At 43.4% G+C, this 23,882-nt stretch overlaps 2 protein-coding genes across 3 annotated transcripts in view; both read right to left on the reverse strand.

Annotated features, from left to right (window-relative positions):
- The window catches only part of LOC311150091 (intermediate filament protein ON3-like), a 409,178-nt gene that overhangs the window by 33,200 nt on the left and 352,096 nt on the right, over window positions 1-23,882 (reverse strand). The gene's annotated exons all lie outside the window — the stretch shown is intronic.
- LOC311150094 (copine-9-like) overlaps window positions 1-23,882 on the reverse strand; it is a gene marked incomplete at both ends in the record, with an annotated part of 117,663 nt that overhangs the window by 13,247 nt on the left and 80,534 nt on the right. For both annotated transcript variants that reach the window (XM_084187370.1, XM_084187369.1), the window contains 9 exons: window positions 1,247-1,428; window positions 1,595-1,641; window positions 1,941-2,002; window positions 2,119-2,172; window positions 2,836-2,911; window positions 3,001-3,042; window positions 3,522-3,626; window positions 3,833-3,936; window positions 14,369-14,432. In XM_084187370.1, coding sequence (XP_084043496.1) covers window positions 1,247-1,428; window positions 1,595-1,641; window positions 1,941-2,002; window positions 2,119-2,172; window positions 2,836-2,911; window positions 3,001-3,042; window positions 3,522-3,626; window positions 3,833-3,936; window positions 14,369-14,432 — 736 coding nt within the window. The remainder of the gene's footprint in view (window positions 1-1,246; window positions 1,429-1,594; window positions 1,642-1,940; window positions 2,003-2,118; window positions 2,173-2,835; window positions 2,912-3,000; window positions 3,043-3,521; window positions 3,627-3,832; window positions 3,937-14,368; window positions 14,433-23,882) is intronic.

Genomic DNA, 23,882 nt, shown 5'->3' on the forward strand with positions numbered 1-23,882 from the left:
GGCAGAAAAGTGTCTGTACTTCCAACAGTCTGTCTCTTTCCTCGGATACCACATCACTCCCTCAGTTGTGGAGATGGAGGGAGACTGCATTTCAGCCGTGCGTAATTGGCCGACTCCAACCACGGTGAAGAAGGTGCAGCGCTTAATTGGCTTTGCCAATTACTATCGGAGGTTTATCCGGGGCTTTGGCAAGGTCGCAGCTCCCATCACCTCTCTGTTGAAGGGTGGGCCATCCCAGATCCGCTGATCTGCTGAGGCTGACAGGGATTTCAGTAACCTGAGGGCTCTGTTCACCTCAGCCCCGGTACTGGCCCATTCCGATCCATCATTGCCGTTTGTAGTGGAGGTGGATGTGTCCGAGGTAGGGGTAGGCGCTGTCCTATCCCAACGCTCGGGCACGCCATCCAAGCTCCGCCCCTGTGCCTTCTTCTCTAAGAAGCTCAGCCCAGCGGAGCAGAACTATGACGCTGGTGATCGGGAGCTGTTGGCTGTTGTCAGATCCCTGACCACATGGAGGCACTGGCTCGAGGGGGCAAAACACCCTTTCCTCGTCTGGACTGACCACCGTGACCTGGAGTACATCCGGGCAGCGAGGAGGCTGAACCCTCGCCAGGCCAGGTGGGCCTTTTTCTTCACCCGGTTTGATTTCACGCTGTCCTACATACCAGGCACAAAGAACGTGAAGGCAGACACATTGTCACGGCTGTATGACACAGAGGAGAGGCCAATAGACAACACCCCCATACTCCCGGCCTCCTGCATTGTGGCGCCGGTAGTGTGGGCTGTGGACGTGGACATAGAGCGGGCGTTACGCACAGAGCCATCTCCACCTCAGTGCCCAGCTGGCCTGCGGTACGTGCCGTCTATTGTCCGTGATCGTCTTTTCTATTGGGCACACACGTCCCCCTCCTCCGGTCACCCAGGCATCGGCCGTACAGTGCGCTGCCTGACCAGAAGTACCGGTGGCCTACCTTGGGTAAGGATGTGAGGGTGTATGTCTCCTCCTGCTCGGTGTGCACCAAAGTAAGGCACCTAGGCACCTTCCAGCGGGTAAATTACATCCCTTACCAGTTCCACATTGAGAAAGTATGAGAAAGAATCTGTATGAGAAAGAATCTGAGAAATAGCTAGAGGTATCTTACTCCAATCTGATACAAAATATGTGTATTTACTTCTGGGTTTGGATGTAGCAGAGTGTGTCTAGTAGCAGTGTTTGTGTTTGTGTGTGTTTGTGTGTGTGTCTAACCAGAGGGAAGGCATGGGAGATCTTTCCGTCGGGGGGCAGCTTGGCTCCGAAGCCATAGGCTGGGAAAAGCTTGTCACTGTCATAGTCCTGGATGATCTCCCCCACAGCTTTGAGTGCCATGGCGTAGGCGTTCATCTGGTACGGGTTCATGTAGTGGAGGGAGGTGGGCTGAGACGGATTACCTGTCAGAGAGCACAGACAAACACACATAGAGACACAACTGAAATGAAGATAAATGAATGTCCGCTCACTGCGGATTCCTGTCGTGACCTATCCCACTGTGTTATATAATATGTGCATAAATATATTTTTGATTTGGCATATGACAGCCCTAAGCTCCAGATTTACCATTAGAAGCAGTGAAGTCGATGGCTACTGTGAAGTTGAGTTGTGTCCTGTTGGGAAAGACAGGACATAAAATAGATAAACTTGATCCAAATTAGAATACTGGCGTCCGAGAGGACCGAACCTCTTCAACCAGGACTTTGATCAATAGTTTATTGAGTAGTTATATTACTCTGGCCCTGGTCCTATGGGCCCAATTGACTAACTGGTTAGATGTAGCAGTGTGGAGCAGTGTGAATATGATGCAAATAGCTCCATGTCCAAGAACTTTAGTCAGGGGGGTTCTCAAGCCCTTTAACCACATAGCGATGGGCCTAATTAACACTGGGCTAATTAACATTCCACTCACCCGCCTCGGATGAAATCCACAAACGTATACTCTGACTCCACTTTGAAGGACAGCAGTGTTACCTGGTGACCGTAGTGAGGGTGGGGGGATGGGGAGAAGGAAAGTATGATAACAATAATTACCCCTATAAATCAATACAATGGTGAAGCTGACAGGCAGATATGAGGAAGGTACTTACCGTGCCGGAGTTTACGTATTTCTTTTTCTTGCCCTTCTTTTTTGGATTTAGAACCTGGTTTGTGGAAAATAAAAGAATGGATAAGAAAACGATTACAGTAAATTATTAAAGCAATATGAACTGAAGATGCTTGTGGTAAATACTGTGCATAATGTGTATGTGGATGTACATATCTATTCAAGGTGCAACATAAACTTGACAACTGAAAGGATATGCCTGATAATAGTAATCACATACAGTATATATGTATACTGAGTATACAAAACATGACATAGACTGACCAGGTGAATCCAGGTGAAAGCTATGATCCCTTATTGATGTCACTTGTTAAATCCACTTCAATCAGTGTAGATGAAGTTGAGGAGACAGGTTAAAAAAATGATTTTTAATCTTTGAGACAATTGAGACATGGATTGTGTATGTGTGCCATTCAGAGGGTGCCAAAATATTTAAGTGCCTTTGAACGGGGTATGGTAGTAGGTGCCAGGCGCACCGGTTTGTGTCAAGAACTGCAACACTGCTGGTTTTTCATGCTCAACAGTTTCCTGTGTGTATCAAGAATGGTCCACCACCCAAAGGACATCCATCCAACTTGACACAACTGTGGGAAGCATTGGAGTCAACATGGGCCAGCAACTCAATATTAGGAATGTGTTCCTAATGTTTGGTATACTCAGTGTATTTACTATTGAAAATTAACAAACATTTGTGGCTCACCTCATAGACATTAAACTGGTTTTGTCCACGTGAGAAATCTCTGTAACTTGTGGTGAACTCACCGATGAAATCATGGCTGAAGGGAAGAATAACTGAAGGTTTGACACACATTCACAAAGACTTACAGACATTCATGTGTTCATCAAAAAGCGCACAAAAAAGTACCTTCCATCTCTGTCCCAGTCATACACATCCACTTTAACCGTTCTGGTAGGGAAGCAGAAAAAACAATTCAAGAAACGTATTTAACTTGTTCAACATGACCTTAGACACAACCACCATAGACCTACTTACTCTACATGTCCAAGAGAGTTAGGCTACTGTCCTGTCAACACAACACTGACTCACAGAGACTCCGTCAGCATCGTTGACATTGATTGGTGTGAGATGTGGTGTAAATACTCTGAGTCAATTCCAATAACACCAGTGCTGGCCCCTGGGACACCACGGCCGACTGCTGGAATTATTCTGAATGCCCCAGTGACTGACAGGTGGCGTCATCATCTGGCTCTGCACTGTAGAGCCGGGTTTCCCAAACTCAGTCCTGGGGCCTCCCCTGGGTGCACGTTTTGTTTTTTTGCCCTAGCACTACACAGCTGATTCAAATAACCAAGTCATCAAGTTTGGGAAACCCTGCTGTAGAGGTTCCCCATTGGCTCCCCCCCCAGACAGTGTCTTTCTCTAACCTGTCATAGTCCCCATTGCACAGGGCCCTCACTGCGATGGTGAAGGGCTGCCAAACAGGGTTCAGTGTGTTCTTAACCACCTCTGTCTTATGACAGATAGTGAACCTGGAACAGAGTAGTAGAGAAAGTTACAGAGAGGAACTCACAATGTACATACCTCTGAAACTAGGAAATATCACAAGCGTTGAGAGAATCCCAAGAACATGGGATACTCAGAGCTAGAACACTCCAAGTACATGACAAACTGTGGTAGAATATTGAAAACACAGATGGAACTAGACATTGGATGTTCCCTCGGCAGGAACACTCACGTTCCATCCTCATTACTTCGGTAGAAGACCAGGAAGGGGTCAGACTTCCCAAAGAAGTCCTTCTTGTCCAGCTTGTTGGCACACAGCTGCATGGTAGCAATGTCCTGGAGAGGAACATTAACAGAGAACTTTTTCATAGCCTCTCACTGTAGCACATAATCAACATATTACTCTAGTCTAACCCTAACAGGGGTTTTCAAACTTTTCTTGCCCGGGGTCCCCCGCCCAGGCAAACCTGTGACCCAGGGACCTCCATCATATGTTAGCACAAAACAAATTAACATCTGTCTTATCATCAGGTGAAGGATAAAGGCAAGTAGAAGTAATCAACATTTTAACATGAATAGATTTGGTAGACAGTTTCATTATTTTGACCTCCCCAAAGTTCATTGGAAGAGGAAGTGTAAACTTTAACATAGTCTATTAGCTAGAAAGGTATCTTGGCGGCGTATAGAACATTTTGCTGTTGTAAAGCAAATTATCTGCAAATCTATGCAATTTTCAATTGAGCTGAAAGCAATTCTACACAGTTTGGCATGGAGCTGAGAGACAATTTGGCAGTTTTAAAGCTACTTTTCTGCAATTCTATGCATATTGCCATGGCTAATTATGTGTTCCTCTGCTCAAACATTATAACAAAATCAATGGGCATGTGCCCTGAATGCCCGGTTTTTGGAATTTTAGATTCTCCCTGACTGTCTAGCTTTTATTTGATTGTTAGTTCTCAAAGATGGTACTATTTAAAAATAGATATAGTTCCTTATCTTTTCTGCATGCTTTATATCTGGTTTTGGTCGTTTAAGTTGACACAAACAGTTTTTCCATCCTGAAAATTACCACTTAGATGGCCCGCCAAATAATTTTCTATAAACAATAAAAACCTCGAATTAGCTCCAATTACTGTAATTTCCTCCATAGAAAAAATAAATGTGACTTGTTTCAAGAAACTAGGTGTATGTCGCGCGTCGCTACCTTACAGGAGAGGCATTTGAATGTAAACATTTTTTAAAAATAAAAATGATTTTCTTTTGCCAGAAATGTCTTCTGGAACATGTGAACTTTCATGTGCTTTAATAACAAACTTGTATGCCAAATGTAAAAACAAATAAAATTGTTAAATTACGAGCCTAGTTGTTTTAGCCACAGAAAAATACAGGAACCTTCCCGCTAGCCATGATTGGCTGAGCTAATGGATGGGCTGGACATGCTGAGAGATGTGTTTGGATTGGTCTGCCATGTAGCTCGCTTCTGTCTATAACATGAGCTGCTCAGTATGTTTAGGTAATCCTTTCTAACTCAGCATTTTTTTTTTGTTATTCAAGTTGTATTTATTTTTTCAACAAACAAACAAATAAACAAAGCCAAAAATGTTTTAAATAAAATATTGTACAGCATTAAAACATTAAGCATGACATCCAGACATATCCTCCAACATAGCACACATTCACAGTCACATAGTATCTCACAAGCTACAATACAGAACTAAATCGGTTCACAAGCAGAAGTCATCACCTCACAGTCTTAGAAACAACATGACAAATAAAATGCATCCAGCTTCTAGAATTGTCGTTTCTACCAGTGATGCTAGCAAGCATTTGTTCATAAGATGCTACCTCCAACATTGATTCTATCCACTTTCAGAGCAGGAGTAGCATGACCCTTCCAAATTCCAAGGATTACTCTAGCTGCTGTAGTGATACCAACAGTGATCAGTGCAAAATACTAATTTGTTACATTAGGTAACTCTGCTCTATCTCCCAAGAGAGATATTCTCTGTGAAACTGGAATTGATTCCAGTTTCACAGAGACCAGCAGTAGAATATCGTCTGCATACATAAGCAGCTTGTGTTCTTTTCCTCCTCCATGGACACTCCTAATTTCTGGATCTGTTCTTATCATTGTTGCAAGAGGCTCTAAAACTATGGTAAAAAGGAGAGGGGAAAGCTAGCAACCCTGCCTTGTGCTTCTAGAAAGACAAAAAAAAGGACACATCCCAATTGAGATGGTTTGGGATGAGTCAGACGGCGGAGTGAAGGAAAAGCAGCCAACAAGTGCTCAGCATATGTGGGAACTCCTTCAAGACTGTTGGAAAAGCATTCCAGGTGAAGCTGGTTGAGAGAATGCCAAGAGTGTGCAAAGGTGTCATCAAGGCAAAGGGGGGCTATTTGAAGAATCTCAAATATCAAATGTATTTTTATTTGTTTAACACTTTTTTGGGTACTACATGATTCCATATGTGTTATTCCATAGTTTTGATATCTTCACTATCATTCTACAATGTAAAAAATAGTAAAAATAAAGAAAAACCCTTGAATGAGTAGGTGTGTCCAAACTTTTGACTGGTAGTGTATATACATCTTCATAAAAACATTGAAACACACTGTTGATCTCTTTGGATAAAGTCACCACCTTATTGCCCTTCTTAATTGCTGGGATTACATTAGAAGTGTTCTGCATTTTTAGTTGTCTTGCTAGTAGCCGGCCTGTCTTCTCACCTCCCTCATAAAAACTGGTTCTAAGCCTAAACAGTGCATATTCTGCCCTTTTTGTTATACATTTAGTGCAACTGAAGTCTCAGTTTGCATGCAGTTTGAAACGTGCTATCTGTGAAATGTCTTGCCAAATCCCTTTCCAAGACACATATCTGGGTTTCTATTATTTGTATTGCTTCAGCCCCTTCTCTCTTCTTTTTGGACGCATTTGTTATTATTTTCCCTCTAATATATGCTTTAGAGGTTTCCCATACTGTGGAAATCCTTTCAGTTGAGCCTATGTTGATCTCAAAAAAGGATCTAAGATCATTTGCTAGTGATTGGCTAAATATCTCATCTTGTAATGGTGTTGAGTCAGCACCGGTACCCCCCTGTAAATAGCCTCCCTACTGTTATTTTATTTTACTGCTGCTCTTTAGTTATTTGCTTTTATTTTTTTACTTAACACTTTATTTTATTTTAAAATATGCATTGTTGGTTAAGGGCTTGTAAGTAAGCATTTCACTGTGATGTCTACACCTGTTGTATTCGGTGCATGTGGCAAATAAAATTTGAGTCTAAATCTACCCTTCCTTACATTTTTGGAGTTTATATCAACATGTAACTCTACTATAGCATGATCTGTGAGGGCGATTGGCCCAATCTTGCAATCAATCACATTATTAACCATGAAATTAGATATCAAGAAGAAATCTATTCTGGAGTGTGTCTTATGACTGTGGGAGAAAAAAGTATATCCATTAGGATGGACTAATCTCCATGTCTGTAAGGCCCATATCTTCTGGTAGCATATATATTGCAAGTCTATCTTTTGGAGTGGAGTTACATGTACATTTACTTCTATCAATCATATTGTCCGTCACTTGGTTAAAGTCACCAGCAAGGACGATCTGCCCCTCCATATTTCCCAGTATAACGTTGACTTCAAGGTCCTCCTTGTTGGGAGCATATATGTTGCATAACACTATCTTAATCCCATTTATAAGAGCTTCAATGCAGATAAGCCTGCCAAACTCAGTGTTGCTTAACATTACAAAATTAAGTATTTTGCTTATCAGAATGATCACCCCATTTTGTTTGGAATTAAATGAGCTATGATAAACTTCTGCAAACCAGCCTTTCAGTACCTCTGTATCTGTTAAATGTTATTCCTGTACTAACATAATATCCGCTATGTCAAAATCTTTTTAACTTGGTTACCACAACCATTTACAGTATGTTCCAAGAGATTATGTTTCCATAACCATTAGCCATATTTGCTCTGAGTAGTTATAGCCTGTGAGCATAAAGTGTCCCAGTTAACACGTTACAACTCTAATGAACATCAAATCAAATCAAATGTTATTTGTCACATGCGCCGAATACAACAGGTGTAGACCTTACCGTGAAATGCTTACTTACAAGCCCTTAACCAACAATGCAATTCAAGAAAGAGTTAAGAAAATATTTACTAAATAAACTAAAGTAACTCAATAAAATAACAATAACGAGGCTACAGTATATACAGGGGGTACCGATACCGAGTCAATGTGAGGGGGTACAGGTTAGTCGAGGTTATATAACATTTCACAATATATGCTCCTGCTGTAGAAATAAAACAGTGTAAATAAACGTAGAAAAACAATCCCCAAATAAAACAAAGCAACTACGAATGTAACGTTGCTTCTCGATGAATCAATCATCACATAACTGTCTTTGATGCTGCAGAGGATAACCTGCAGTCTCAACTCAAAATTCCTCATGGTCCGTGAGGCGCTTGAAAGGCTAAATTAGCAACACTCCCCAGGGTCCCGCAAACAAATAGGCTACCTTCATTTGTGTTGTAAACGGCATACAATTCAACTTGTATTTGACCTTGTCCCGTCTTCTTTATCTAGGCTAAACACCTTGCTCTCGCAATAATCTCTCTGCCTCCACGTTGTCCTTGAATATAATTGTATTTCCCTTCCAAGTAAAGAGAAGGGTCGCTGGGAATGGCAGTGTGTGCCTGACGTTCTTCTCGTGTAGTTGTTTCTTCGCCATTGTAAACTTCTTCCTCTTCATTGCCAGTTCCTTGGACAGGTCCAGGGAAAAAGACAGCCGGCGGCCTTCCCACTGAACGCCACCCTTTTCTTTTGCCGCTTTAAGTACCTTGTCCCGGGGTGTAGATTGTACGAAGTGGATGAGAACCATTCTCGGGGGCCCATTCCCGTCAGGCATGTTTAAGCTGCGATGGGTTCGTTAAATTTCGAATTCGTGCCTGTCGTCGAATCCAAATCCTTCTGCGATGATTTTCTGCACACACAAGATTAGTCCACCACCAGCCTCACTCCCCTCTTTCAGACTGACCAATCTCACCGTATTTCTCCTACTTCTGTTCTCAAGTTCTTCGACACAATTCCACAGTATGTCCAGCTTTTTCTCGTGATTCTCATAACCCTTCTACAGATGGGAGACGGCATCCACTCCTGTCGAAATCCGTCCCTCTGCCCCATTCATCCTCTCTTGTATCGCATCAACTTTTTCCTTTATCTCGGTAGTTGTAGTTTTATCATGGAGACATCGGATGCAACACCCAACAAAGTCGTATTCATCTTTCCCATTTGCTCAAATAGATCCTTCAGATTTACCGATTTCTCCGGGCTTACAGTGCTATGAAAAAGTATTTGCCCCCTTTCTAATTTTCTCAACTTTTGCATATTTGTGATATTGAATGTTATCAGATCTTCAACCAAAACCTAATATTAGATAAAGAGAACATAAGTGAACAAATAACACAACAATTACATATTTATTTAATTAATTTCATAAACAAAGTTATGCAACACCCAATTCCCCTGTGTGAAAAACTAATTGCCCCCTTACACTCAATAACTGGTTGTGCTACCTTTAGCTGCAGTGACTCCAACCAAATGCTTCCTGTAGTTGTTGATCAGTCTCTCACGTCGCTGTGGAGGAATTCTGGCCCACTTTTCCATGCAGAACCGCTTTAACTCAGTGACGTGTGGGTTTTCAAGCATGAACTGCTCGTTTCAAGTCCTGCCACAACATCTCAATTGGGATTAGGTCTCGACTTTGACTAGGCCATTCCAAAACTTCCAATTTGTTGCTTTTTAGCAATTTTCATGTAGACTTGATTGTGTGTTTTGGATCATTGTCTTGCTGCATGACCCAGCTGCACTTCAGCTTCAGCTCACAGACGGATGGTCTGACATTCTCCTGTATAATTCTCTGATACAGAGCAGAATTCATGGTTCCTTCTATTAAGGCAAGTCGTCCAGGTCCTGAGGCAGCAAAGCATCCCCAAACCATCACACCACCACCACCATGCTTGACCTTTGTTATGATGTTCTTACTGTGGAATGCAGTGTTTGGTTTTCGCAAGGCATAATGGGACCCATCTCGTCCAAAAAGTTGACTCAAGTTTGCCAAAAAGCACCTGGATGATCATCAAGACTCTTGGAAGAACTTGGTATAACTTTTTGGATGACATGGTTCCAGTAACGCCTGGCGAAAACCAAACTCTGCATTCCACAGTAAGAACATCATACCAAACGTCAAGCATGGTGATGGTGGTATGATGGTTTGGGGATGCTTTGCTGCCTCAGGACCTGGACGACTTGCCTTAATAGAAGTTTTGGAATGGCCTAGTCAAAGTCCAGACCTAATCCCAATTGAGATGTTGTGGCAGGACTTGAAACGAGCAGTTCATGCTTGAAAACCCACACGTCACTGAGTTAAAGCAGTTCTGCATGGAAGGGTGGGCCAAAATTCCTCCACAGCGACGTGAGAGACTGATCAACAACTACAAGAAGCATTTGGTTGGAGTCATTGCAGCTAAAGGTGGCACAACCAGTTATTGAGTGTAAGGGGGCAATTCGTTTTTCACACAGGGGAATTGGGTGTTGCATAACTTTGTTTATGAAATAAATTAAATAATATGTAATTGTTGTGTTATTTGTTCACTTATGTTCCCTTTATCTAATATTAGGTTTTGGTTGAAGATCTGATAACATTCAGTATCACAAATATGCAAAAGTAGAGAAAATTAGAAAGGGGGCAAATACTTTTTCATAGTACTGTATGTGTTTATCCATGTCTTGGTGGGGCGATTCAGGAGGACTTGCTGTTTGTTTGCTAGTCGATGTGGCCTTCTGTGAATACCGCGTGATAGGCCCAAATACATTTGTAGCGTGTGTCGACATTCCAATAATGCCACTTTAGCGAGATGTTTCAAAATGTAAATTATCTTTATATTAGACTGTACTTAAAGTCAATATATTAAGACAAAAATGAAAGTGTATGCCGTTGAATTTCAATATTTACATGCGGGTATTTGGAGCTCTCTAAAGTGCTGCCATCTTTTCGGCGGTCCCATGTGAGTTTTGAAATCAGTGGAATGCCCGGTGGAAGCACAGTATGATAGCTAAGGAGATAAATAAAATTCTGCCATTTGACTGCAAATAATGAGGAGGAAAAGAGAACACACAGAAGAAGGCTGTTGTATAAAACACCTGTCTCCGGATTACATTTACATTTTACATTTTAGTCATTTAGCAGACGCTCTTATCCAGAGCGACTTACAGTTAGTGAGTGCATACTTTTTTTTTTTATACCATGGCATCCATGACAGAGAGTGAGAAGCGTTCATCCATGTATACGGGTAAGAGTCTAGCTAGCTACATTTTCAGATATTATACATTTCTATTTTTGTCAGAAAGTCATTTCCATTGCAAGTTATAGCCTAATGTTAGCTAGCTAGCTAACATTGAATCGAGCTAGTTGGTTAGCTTTAGCTACCAGCAGATGCAGGGTAGTAATGTTATTAGCTGGGTTTATGGTTTATTGTTTAGCTAGCTAGCTTGCTAGCTACATGTCTAAACAAAAGACTCCACTATGCAAGTAACCATTTCATTGTAACGTTTACACCTTCTGTATCCTGTGCATGTGACAAATAAACGTTGATTTTATTTGATATAGTGTGTATTTACCAGAGACGGTAATGTGAAGAACAACATGACCTGCACCAAAGTCAAATTAGGATATAACGTTAGGCCAATGAGACAGTGTCCAAGTTCTCAAATTCACTGGTAGAATGTCCTGCTTTTATTTCGTCACACTCACAAACGTAAGCTATTTTCTGTAATTAGCTCGCCATTAACTTGTAAATAATGATATTGTTGTGAGTTTATTTTCCTGTAATAACGAATATAAATTAGCTAAAGTTAAGACGTTGTCAGCTGTATGCTATGGTCATTATTTGAACTGGCTAGCCAGCTATCTTAACATTAGCTAGCTAACAAGCTAGAAACGACCCAAACATTGTTTAGAAAGTTGCTTTTAGTTGCCTGGTTTGCTAGATTGACATATACTAAATACATTTGGGTTAAATAAACGGATGGGTTTATTGGTGTTAAAATATACCAGTTATGCTATTTTGGACCACCAGGCTGCTGATGTCATGTAGCCTGTCGTTTATACTTTTTCAAGTTTGATGTCGGACGACAATAGAATGTTAATGATGTCACTGCGACAACTGTCTACAGAAATGTTGATAGACGTAGTATAAACCAGCCTTTAGTCTTGAAGTCTTTGGTTGTTTAGTACCGTCCTCACTCTGTATAGCACATGGCCTCATGTGAATCCTTAAAGAGATGGGTGGGGCTAAGGCTTAAGAGAGTGTGAATGATGCTGCATGGGTGTAGACAAAGAAGAGCTCTCCAGTTGGTGTAGCAAAACATTCAAGGCCATTTTCTCAAAAGTGGGGTTACAAGTTTATCAACTTTCAAAGTAGAATGACTTTCCCATTGTTCCTCAACTGTAGTATATGATATACCATTTTCTAGCTCGGAGTCTCTACTTTTATCCAATGTAAAAATCACAAGACCGAATCGAGCCGGTCGGTCACAAATAGTTAGAGATTTTGGAAATTAAGCCCTTTATCTACTTCCCCAGAGTCGGATGTTCCTGTAGACTTCCAGTCATTGTGTTAACGCTAGTTAGCATTGGCTTGTGAAACTACCTCTAACTTCCTTCATATTCGACATAAATTCTGATGCAGATAGCGATATTCATAAAATAAGGAATAGTCTTCTGGACAGCAGCTCTACAGCACAACTCAATTACAGGCGCTCCAACATGTGAAGCTAGCCAGACAGCATAATAACCACAGCAAACATGTTTAGCTTTAATTGTGACTCCGAGCCAACCCCTTTTACCTCGCGAGGAAATGAAAAAACAACACCGTACAGAATTCCTCACATGGACGCTATTATTTAGTCTGAGGGCTTAATAATATGTATGGCTGTTAATGGTCTGTCGGTGGTTGTGCATCCGTTGGTTGGTCCGCTGCTCTTTTTTGGGTAGAAGGACTAGTAGGACAGGTCCCTGTGGAGAAGCCCCGGGACTGAGGCATCCCGCATGGAGCCACTGTATTGAGCTCGTCTTCTCCAGCGCGGTGCAGCGCAGCGGCAGACTCAAAGGTGGCTGATAGCAGGAGAGGGGCATCATGGGAAATCCCTTAGCAGCCAGTTCCTCAGTGACAGAGTGACGAGCTCCGCCCACGCACATCTGAATTTCTAAGCAGTTTCTCTTTCAGTTATTCCTGGAGTAAACAACCATGGAGATTAACTCAGCCCTCTCCTTCTCCTTCTGCCCTCCCTCTCCTTTCTCTCCTAGTCCTAAATATTTCAAAAACTAAAAGCATTGTATTTGGAACAAATCATTCACTAAACCCTAAACCTCAACTAAATATTGTAATAAATAATGTGGCAATTGAGCAAGTTGAGGTGGCTAAACTGCTTGGAGTAACCCTGGATTGTAAACTGTTATGGTCAAAACATGTTGATACAACAGTAGCTAAGATTGGGTGAAGTCTGTCCATAATAAAGCACTGCTCTGCCTTTTTAACAACACTATCAACAAGGCAGGTCCTACAGGCCCTAGTTTTGTCTCACGGTTCGCACCTGGACTACTGTTCAGTTGTGTGGTCAGGTGCCACAAAGAGGACGGCTGGCCCTTATATGTACACGGAGAGATAACATTAATAATATGCATGTACATCTCTCATGGCTCAAAGTGGAGGAGAGATTGACTTCATCACTACTTGTTTGTAAGAGGTGTTGACATGCTGAATGCACCGAGGTGTCTGTTTAAACTACTAGCACACTGCTCGGACACCCATGCATTCCCCACAAGACATGCCATCAAAGGTCTCTTCACAATCCCCAAGTCAAGAACAGACTATGGGAGGAGCACAGTACTACATAGAGCCATGGCTACATGGAACTCTATTCCACATCAGGTAACTGATGCAAGCAGTAGAATCAGATTTTAAAAAACAATAAAAATACACCTTATGGAACAGCGGGGACTGTGAAGAGACACACACACAGGCACAGACACACATACACATCACATGATAAGACACGCACTCTACACACACGTACACAGGGATTTTGTATTGTAGATATGTGATAGTAGAGTAGTGGCCTGAGCGCACACACTTAATGTGTTGAGAAAAGGGTTATGTCATTTAATATTTTAAATGGTATATACTGTAACTGCCTTAATCTTGCTGGACCCCAGGAAGAGTAGCTGCTGCCTTGGGGATCTGGGCTGATGTAGCTAAACAATTGTTACCAAATGGATGAGATGCTGAGAGTTGGAATGAAGGAGTGTAATTAATACTGTAGGGTTTTGACAAAGGAGTTGGGGGATAATAGCATGTGTGTCTGTGTATGTGAGTGAAGGGGAGCGCTACAAAGGGAAATGTACAAATCACGGAGTGAAACATTTTAGAGAAGAGAGAACAAACCCATCAGCCTTTTTTTGAAAATATTGCAAATATAAAGAGATGGGATAAAAGAGGTCCCCGCCCTCCTGAGAGTCAACTACAGTATGAGAATGGCAAAATGATCCAGTAAAAGAATAAGCTTAGACATTATGGATCAATATAATCCCTCTTGAGGTGGGGTTTACTGGCATCCTTCTCCACAGCAATGGCTGAAACATAAGCTGACTTTTGTGGCCTCAGAGGGGAAAAGGTGACTTGTCAGATACTGACCCTACAGTTACTGAGCTCCTCCGCCACGAAGATAATGGTCCCTAACTTCTTCCCAGGAATCCCACTGTGAAAGAGAAAAAGAGAAGGAGAGGCAAAAGAGAGAGGGAGAGAATGACAGAGAGAGATATTTTAATACTAATGACAATATGATACATAGTCATATAGTCACAGCCCCGCTCTTCCTCTGAATATTGAGGCAGCATTCATTAACCATGCAACACTTACTGCATAGCACATCAACACAGCCGTCTTTCCTTTCTTGTTCTGCTTTAATGCAGTTGCCATCACATCAAGGTTAAAGCTTTTGTTTTTACTTAATTTAAACTTACTTTCACTTTGTCGATTCAATTTATTCCAATAAAGGCACGATTCAATGAACTGAGAGGATAGCGAGCGAGAGCGAGGGCAGAGAATGCCAGAGCAGACAAGGCGAGAGAGGGTAAGCGTGAGGCTGTGTGACAGTTAGGGGCTTGGGAGGTCAACCCTGCAAGCTGGTCAATTACTGTGCAGTGGGTAAATCTGGGTAACTCTGGGCCAGCGACAGCTCGCTCCACTCCCCTCCTCCAGTCATTAGTAGAGTGAACTCCTGGGGAGAATCTCAATTGCATTGCCTTGATTCCTCGCGTCATCTCTCCTTGCTTCTTTCTCAAAACCCTTTCGATGATAAGGTTAGAAGGGAGGGACCTCTGATCTTCTCATCACATGGGGTTTGAGAAGGATGTGAGGAATCAAGTAAATGCAATTGAGATTCTCCCCTAGTGCAGCTCATCCTCTCACCACATCCAGCACATCACTCTCTCTGACATGGCCGACCTCCTAGCACATCACCTTATCACCTACACTGAGCAGAGGCCTTGTCTCACAGTAGTACAAGATGGTGATGGGTTACCTATCCAGCTATCCACCTCATTCTTCCACCTTGACACACATTCTCCTATTGGTATTTTCTGCATAACAGAGCTGTCCAATCAAACCATGTCCAATCTCATAGAGTGCTCACTGAGTTACAGAGGTGGCACAGTGCAAGACTATAACAGTGTGCAATTCTGACTGAGATTGGGCATCCCTCATTATATCTAGGGTTGCAAAGCTATCGGTAATTTACCTAAATTATCGTAATTTTGGTAATTAATAGACAATCTATGTTAACTTTGGTCATTTTATACTTGAATAACTTTTACAAAATGTATTCATATATGGTATACATTCTTTATATCCGTATCCATATTGTCCATGAGTTTCTAGTGGACAGACCATAAGGTTCAAGAGAAAATGACCTAATTAATAAAAAACACATCTAATCAACAATGGCATTATTTTTCATTAACTCTACAACTCTTCCAACTATTGACTTTTTTCACAACTGCTACCAGTTTGATGCCAAAACATTGACAGCAAATACAAATTGACATAGTTAAATAAATAAAAGTGTGTATAAAAATAGTTACAAGATATTTGATGATGAAACCCTCATATTAAACACCGATTGTATTCACTTAGTTGATGGTTTATATTTAGGATAATGTTTTATGGCTTTGATATTCAATGTTTTATTAAAAAATAATCTTACTTAATTATTTCATCTTTGTACATGTGATAAGGCCACACAGAGGGCCAGAGATAATTACAGACACCTATGATAATCTGAAGTACCCAAAAAGGCCACTAGATGTCATTTTATAAACTTCCATATCAACCTTGAAAGTTACCTAAATTCTGTTAGTTTACTGGTAAACTTCGAAAGATTCCAGTAAAATACACTCCCTTTGAAACCCTAGTTATATCACACATGGTGAGTAATCGCAGTAAATTGGGGAGGAAATTGAAAATTAAGTGGAAAACAGAGTTTTCGTCTTCACCATCCTGAGATTATATACAAGGATGTTCTGGACATGGAGAGAAAATGACAAATTACTGTAAATTTCCTTGGTAACAGAAGTCACAGTTTCAGCAGCAAACAGAACACGTCGTCTAATTATGTCATAGAAACAGCCATCGAGGCCCTTTAGCAGACAACTGAGCACCAGGGCAGAAATCCTGTTAGCTAGAGGCCCACCATGTCTCAATGTGATTAGACCTGGGAGAGAAGGATACCCTTCAGAAACCTATCTCCTCCCTGTCACTTCCTCCCCTGTCTGTAGGCAAATGGGATAGCAAGAGTAGCGACAGGTTAGCAACCTATTCTTAAGCTGAAGATTCCAGAGATTTCTACACTTGTCACGATCGTCGAAAGGAGTAGACCAATGCGCAGCGTGGAATGAGAACATACTTTATTATATTCACCACACGAACAAAAACAACAAAACGATACGTGAAGTCCTTGGTAACAAACACTAACCATACACGGAACAAGATCCCACAATACACTGTGCCAAACAGGCTCCGAGGGCATTCCAAACAGGCTCCGAGTGCCAAACAGCCTCCGAGGGCATTCCTCCTCGGAGGCGGTTCCGGCTCCGGGCATGACCACCACCCTCTAATAACCCCCCTGTAGTGCCCCTGGTCTGGTCTGGCCCTGCTGGCTGGAGCTGGACAGGACATCGGTGGAGCGGATTGCTTAGGCTCCGGTGTGGAGCAGCTGACCGGTACCTGACCAGGCACCGGTGAACCGGGCACGGGCTGTGCCGGACTGACGACACGCACCCCAGGCTTGATGCGGGAAGCAGGAATGGGCCGGACCGGGCTGACGACGCGCACCCCTGGCTTGGTGCGGGGAGCATGAACGGGCCGGACCGGGCTGACGATGCGCACCACAGGCTTGGTGCGGGGAGCAGGAATGGGCCAGACCGGGCTGACGACGCGCACCCCTGGCTTAGTGCGGGGAGCAGGAACGGGCTGGACAGGGCTGACGATGCGCACCACAGGCTTGGTGCGGGGAGCAGGAATGGGCCGGACCGGGCTGACGACGCACACCCCTGGCTTGGTGCGGGGAGCAGGAACGGGCCGGGCCGGGCTGGCGACGCGCACCATAGGCTTGGTGCGGGGAGCAGGAACAGGCCGGGCCGGGCTGGCGACGTGCACCATAGGCTTGGTGCGGGGAGCAGGAACAGGCCGGGCCGGGCTGGCGACGCGCACCATAGGCTTGGTGCGGGGAGCAGGAACAGGCCGGGCCGGGCTGGCGACGCGCACCATAGGCTTGGTGCGGGGAGCAGGAACAGGCCGGGCCGGGCTGGCGACGCGCACCATTGGCTTGGTGCGGGGAACAGGCCGGGCCGGGCTGGCGACGCGCACCATAGGCTTGGTGCGGGGAGCAGGAACAGGCCGGGCCGGGCTGGAGACGCGCACCATTGGCTTGGTGCGGGGAGCAGGAACAGGCCGGGCCGGGCTGGCAACGCGCACTATTGGCTTGGTGCGAGGGGCAGGAACAGGCCGGACCGGGCTGACGACGCGCACCATAGGCTTGGTGCGAGGGACAGGAACAGGCCGGACCGCACTAGGAACACACACCACTGGCCTTATACGGGGATCAGGAATGGGCCGGACCGGACTGGCAACACACTTCAATACCTCCCGTAACCCGGTGGCCTTCTCTCCTCGTCCACAAACTCGCCCTTTATCTGCCTCCAGCAGCCCCGTCGCCCATGCCATGTGCCCCCCCCCTAAAAATTTATTGTGGGTGCCTCTCGCCTGTCCGACGACGACACTGTTGGCGCCGTACCTCCTCTCTCGCCAAGGCTTTAACCTTTGCCCATGGTCCTTTGCCCTCGAACATGTCCTCCCAGGACCACCATTGGCCCACCTGGGCCATCGCCAACTTCTCCATCTCCTTACCCGGCGTTAGCTCCGAAACACGCTGCTTGGTCCAGTATTGGTGGGATCTTCTGTCACGATCGTCGAAAGGAGTAGACCAATGCGCAGCGTGGAATGCGAACATACTTTATTATATTCACCACACAAACAAAAACAACAAAACGATACGTGACGTCCTTGGTAACAAACACTAACCATACACGGAACAAGATCCCACAATACACTGTGCCAAACAGGCTGCCTAAGTATGGTTCCCAATCAGAGACAACAATCAACAGCTGATTCACGTTGCCTCTGATTGAGAACCACACCGGCCAACATAGAAAACACATAACTAGAGACTACCATAGAAACACAAAACATAGACACTACACACCCTGGCTCAACATAACAGAGTCCCTAGAGCCAGGGCGTGACAACACTATAAATACAAATGTATGTAGACACTTCAAATTAGTGGATTCGGCTATTTCAGCCACACCCGTTGCTGACAGGTGTATAAAATAAAGCACACAGCCATACAATCTCCATAGACAAACATTGGCAATAGAATGGCCTTACTGAAGAGCTCAGTGACTTTCAACGTGGAACCGTCATAGGATTCCACCTTTCCAACAAGTCAGTTCGTCAAATTTCTGTAAGTGCTGTTATTGTGAATTGGAAATGTCTAGGAGCAACAACGGTAGGCCACACAAGCTCACAGAACGAGACCGGCGAGTGCTGAAGCGTGTAGCGTGTAAAAATCGTCTGTCCTCGGGAAGCAACGTCAGCACAATAACTGTTTGTCGGGAGCTTCATGAAATGGGTTTCCATGGCAGAGCAGCTGCGCACAAGCCTAAAATCACCATGCGCAATGCCAAGTTTAGAATGGAGTGGCGTAAAGCTCGCCGCTATTTGACTCTGGAGCAGTGGAAATGCGTTCTCTGGAGTGATGAATGGCGTTTCACCATCTGGCAGTCCGACAGACAAATCTGGCTTTGGCGGATGCCAGGAGAACGCTACCTGCCCGAATGCATAGTGCCACCTGTAAAGTTTGGTGGAGAAGGAATAATGGTATGGGGTTGTTTTTCAGGGTTCGGGCTAGGCCCCTTAGTTCCAGTGAAGGTAAATCTTAACGCTACAGCATACAATTACATACTAGACGATTCTGAGCTTCCAACTTTGTGGCAACAGTTTGGGGAAGGCCCTTTCCTGTTTCAGCATGACAATGTCCCCGTGCACAAAGTGAGGTCCATACAGAAATGGTTTGTCGAGATCAGTGTGGAAGAACTTGACTGGTCTGCACAGAGCCCTAACCTCAACCCCATCGAACACCTTTGGGATGAATTGGAACGCCGACTGTGAGCCAGGCCTAATCGCCCAACATCAGTGCCCTACCTCACTAATGCTCTTGTGGCTGAATGGAATCAAGTCCCCGCAGCAATGTTCCAACATCTAGTGGAAAGCTTTCCCAGAAGAGTGGAGGCTGTTATAGCAGCAAAGGGCGGACCAACTCCATATTAATGCCCATGATTTTGGAATAAGATGTTCGATGAGCAGGTGTCCTCATACTTTTGGTTCATGTAGTGTATTTCAGAGCTGCATTGTGGTTGATCTCCATATCAGAACCTCATTATGAAAATGTAACAGCCGTAACATCAAAGGGCTAATCTACATAGATATGCAATTATGCATATACTGTATGTACACCTACATCATGTGTGCAAATTAGAGTTTCCCAACTTGGTGTATGGGGCAGTGTAAAGTGTGTAAATCATAATACACAGTAAAACCTTAATCACAGTTTTGTGTGTGTGTGTGTGTGTGTGTGTGTGTGTGTGTAAGTGGGTGTGTGTGAGTGTGTGTGTGTACGTGAACTCGCAGCAGGTGTGAAATTGTGGAAGCATGAGGTACGCTCTCCACACCAAATCTTACAGATAAAAATACGACCATCATGCAATGTCTTGTAGAGCACCTATCTTATCTTCTAAAAGGGGAAAATGAAATGTATTTGCCCAATCATACTTTTACACTATGGAGCTTACAGTCCTCTTCAGTTACCATAGAAACCAACAGGTAAGTGGTAGAGAAGTGCTTCTTCCTCCACAGCATGATATTCCGTTCTCAAAACAGTGACCTACAAAAAGAGGAGGCGGAGGCCATCGCCAGGCATTTTGTATAGGCTCTCCTCCTCCTCTCACTCTCAGGGGAGTGTGTGGTATAAAGGCAACGCTGGGAGGATGTTTATTTTTATTTTTTTGCAACTAGATTTTTGCTTCTATCAATGTAATTGTCTGCATCATTTCCAATCCAGCCTTATATATATATTTTATAAATATATATATTATTTTAAATATATATATATATTTTAAATATATTTTCCTTTATTATTTTCCCCTAACCCTACCACCCTTCCCCTAATTGGAGTAAACTAATGGACAACAACACTTAGGCTTGTACTTCCAGCTTATACATACAATATACATTTTACGGACACAGTATCTTATACAGTGGGGAAAAAAAGTATTTAGTCAGCCACCAATTGTGCAAGTTCTTCCACTTAAAAAGATGAGAGAGGCCTGTAATTTTCATCATAGGTACACGTCAACTATGACAGACAAAATGAGGAAAAAAAATCCAGAAAATCACATTGTAGGATATTTAATCAATGTATTTGCAAATTATGGTGGAAAATAAGTATTTGGTCAATAACAAAAGTTTCTCAATACTTTGTTATATACCCTTTGTTGGCAATGACACAGGTCAAACGTTTTCTGTAAGTCTTCACAAGGTTTTCACACACTGTTGCTGGTATTTTGGCCCATTCCTACATGCAGATCTCCTCTAGAGCAGTGATGTTTTGGGGCTGTCGCTGGGCAACACGGACTTTCAACTCCCTCCAAAGATTTTCTATGGGGTTGAGATCTGGAGACTGGCTAGGCCACTCCAGGACCTTGAAATGCTTCTTACGAAGCCACTCCTTCGTTGCCCGGGCGGTGTGTTTGGGATCATTGTCATGCTGAAAGACCCAGCCACGTTTCACCTTCAATGCCCTTGCTGATGGAAGGAGGTTTTCACTCAAAATCTCACGATACATGGCCCCATTCATTCTTTCCTTTACACAGATCAGTCGTCCTGGTCCCTTTGCAGAAAAACAGCCCCAAAGCATGATGTTTCCACCCCCATGCTTCACAGTAGGTATGGTGTTCTTTGGATGCAACTCAGCATTCTTTGTCCTCCAAACACGACGAGTTGAGTTTTTACCAAAAAGTTATATTTTGGTTTCATCTGACCATATGACATTCTCCCAATCCTCTTCTGGATCATCCAAATGCACTCTAGCAAACTTCAGACGGGCCTGGACATGTACTGGTTTAAGCAGGGGGACACGTCTGGCACTGCAGGATTTGAGTCTCTGGCGGCGTAGTGTGTTACTGATGGTAGGCTTTGTTACTTTGGTCCCAGCTCTCTGCAGGTCATTCACTAGGTCCCCCCGTGTGGTTCTGGGATTTTTGCTCACCGTTCTTGTGATCATTTTGACCCCACGGGGTGAGATCTTGCGTGGAGCCCCAGATCGAGGGAGATTATCAGGGGTCTTGTATGTCTTCCATTTCCTAATAATTGCTCCCACAGTTGATTTCTTCAAACCAAGCTGCTTACCTATTGCAGATTCAGTCTTCCCAGCCTGGTGCAGGTCTACAATTTTGTTTCTGGTGTCCTTTGACAGCTCTTTGGTCTTGGCCATAGTGGAATTTGGAGTGTGACTGTTTGAGGTTGTGGACAGGTGTCTTTTATACTGATAACAAGTTCAAACAGGTGCCATTAATACAGGTAACGAGTGGAGGACAGAGGAGCCTCTTAAAGAAGAAGTTACAGGTCTGTGAGAGCCAGAAATCTGGCTTGTTTGTAGGTGACCAAATACTTATTTTCCACCATAATTTGCAAATAAATTCATTAAAAATCCTACAATGTGATTTTCTGGGAAAAAAATTCTCTATTTGTCTGTCATAGTTGACGTGTACCTATGAAGAAAATTACAGGCCTCTCTCATCTTTTTAAGTGGGAGAACTTGCACAATTGGTGGCTGACTAAATACTTTTTTTCCCCACTGTACATTAGTTATCTTTTGTTTGTTTTTAGTCCCATCCTCCCCTTAACCCCTCCCTTCTATCTCTGAAGACCATATATTTTTCAACTGTGCTGTGATGTTTCACAAATGTTCTGAACCTATATACATTTTACAGACACAGTATATCTTACATTCGTTTTTTTTGTCCCACCCTTCAGCTCCCGTCAACCCCTCCCATCTACAGTTGAAGTCGGAAGTTTACATACACCTCAGCCAAATACATTTAAACTCAGGTTTTCATAATTCCTGACATTTAATCCTAGTAAAAATTCCCTGTCTTAGGTCAGTTAGGATCACCACTTTATTTAAAGAATGTGAAATGTCAGAGTAATAGTAGAGAGAATTATTTATTTCAGCTTTTATTTCTTTCATCACATTCCCAGTGGGTCAGAAGTTTACATACACTCAATTAGTATTTGGTAGCATTGCCTTTAAATTGTTTAACTTGGGTCAAATGTTTCAGGGAGCCTTCCACAAGCTTCCCACAATAAGTTGGGTGAATTTTGGCCTATTCCTCCTGACAGAACTGGTGTAACTGAGTCAAATTTGTAGGCCTCCTTGCTCGCACACGCCTTTTCTGTTCTGACCACACATTTTCTATAGGATTGAGGTCAGGGCTTTGTGATGGCCACTCCAATACCTTGACTTTGTTGTCCTTAAGTCATTTTGCCACAACTTTGGAAGTAAGCTTGGGGTCATTGTCCATTTGGAAGACACATTTGCGACCAAGCTTTAACTTCCTGACTGATGTCTTGAGATATTGCTTCAATATATCCACATCATTTTCCTTCCTCATGATGCCATCTATTTTGTGAAGTGCACCAGTCCTTCCTGCAGCAAAGCACCCCCACAGCATGATGCTGCCACCCCCGTGCCTCACGGTTGGGATTGTGTTCTTCGGCTTGCAAGCTACCCCCTTTTTCTCCAAACATAACTATGGTCATTATGGCCAAACAGTTCTATTTTAGTTTCATCAAACCAGAGGACATTTCTCCAAAAAGTACAATCTTTGTCCCCATGTGCAGTTGCAAACCGTAGTCTGGCTTTATTATGGCGGTTTTGGAGCAGTGGCTTCTTCCTTGCTGAGCGGCCTTTCAGGTTATGTCGATATAGGACTCGTTTTACTGTGGATATAGATACTTTTGTACCTGTTTCCTCCAGCATCTTCACAAGGTCCTTTGCTGCTGTTCTGTGATTGATTTGCACTTTTCGCGCCATTGTACGTTAATCTCTAGGAGACAGAACGCGTCTCCTTCCTGAGCGGTATGATGGCATGGTGTTTATACTTGCATACTATTGTTTGTACAGATGAACGTGGTACCTTCAGGCGTTTGGAAATAGCTCCCAAGGATGAACCAGACTTGTGGAGGTCTACAATTTATTTTCTGAGGTCTTGGCTGATTTCTGTTGATTGTCTCATGATGTCAAGCAAAGAGGCACTGAGTTTGAAGGTAGGCCTTGAAATACATCCACAGGTACACCTCCAATTGACTAAAGTTATGTAAATTAGCCTATCAGAAGCTTCTAAAGCTATGACATCATTTTCTGGAATTTTCCAAGCTGTTTAAAGGCACAGTCAACTTAGTGTATGTAAACTTCTGACCCACTGGAATTGTGATACAGTGAATTATAAGTGAAATAATCTGTCTGTAAACA

This window comes from Coregonus lavaretus (genome assembly GCF_964263955.1).
Source record: "Coregonus lavaretus genome assembly, chromosome: 22".
NCBI lineage: Eukaryota > Metazoa > Chordata > Actinopteri > Salmoniformes > Salmonidae > Coregonus > Coregonus lavaretus.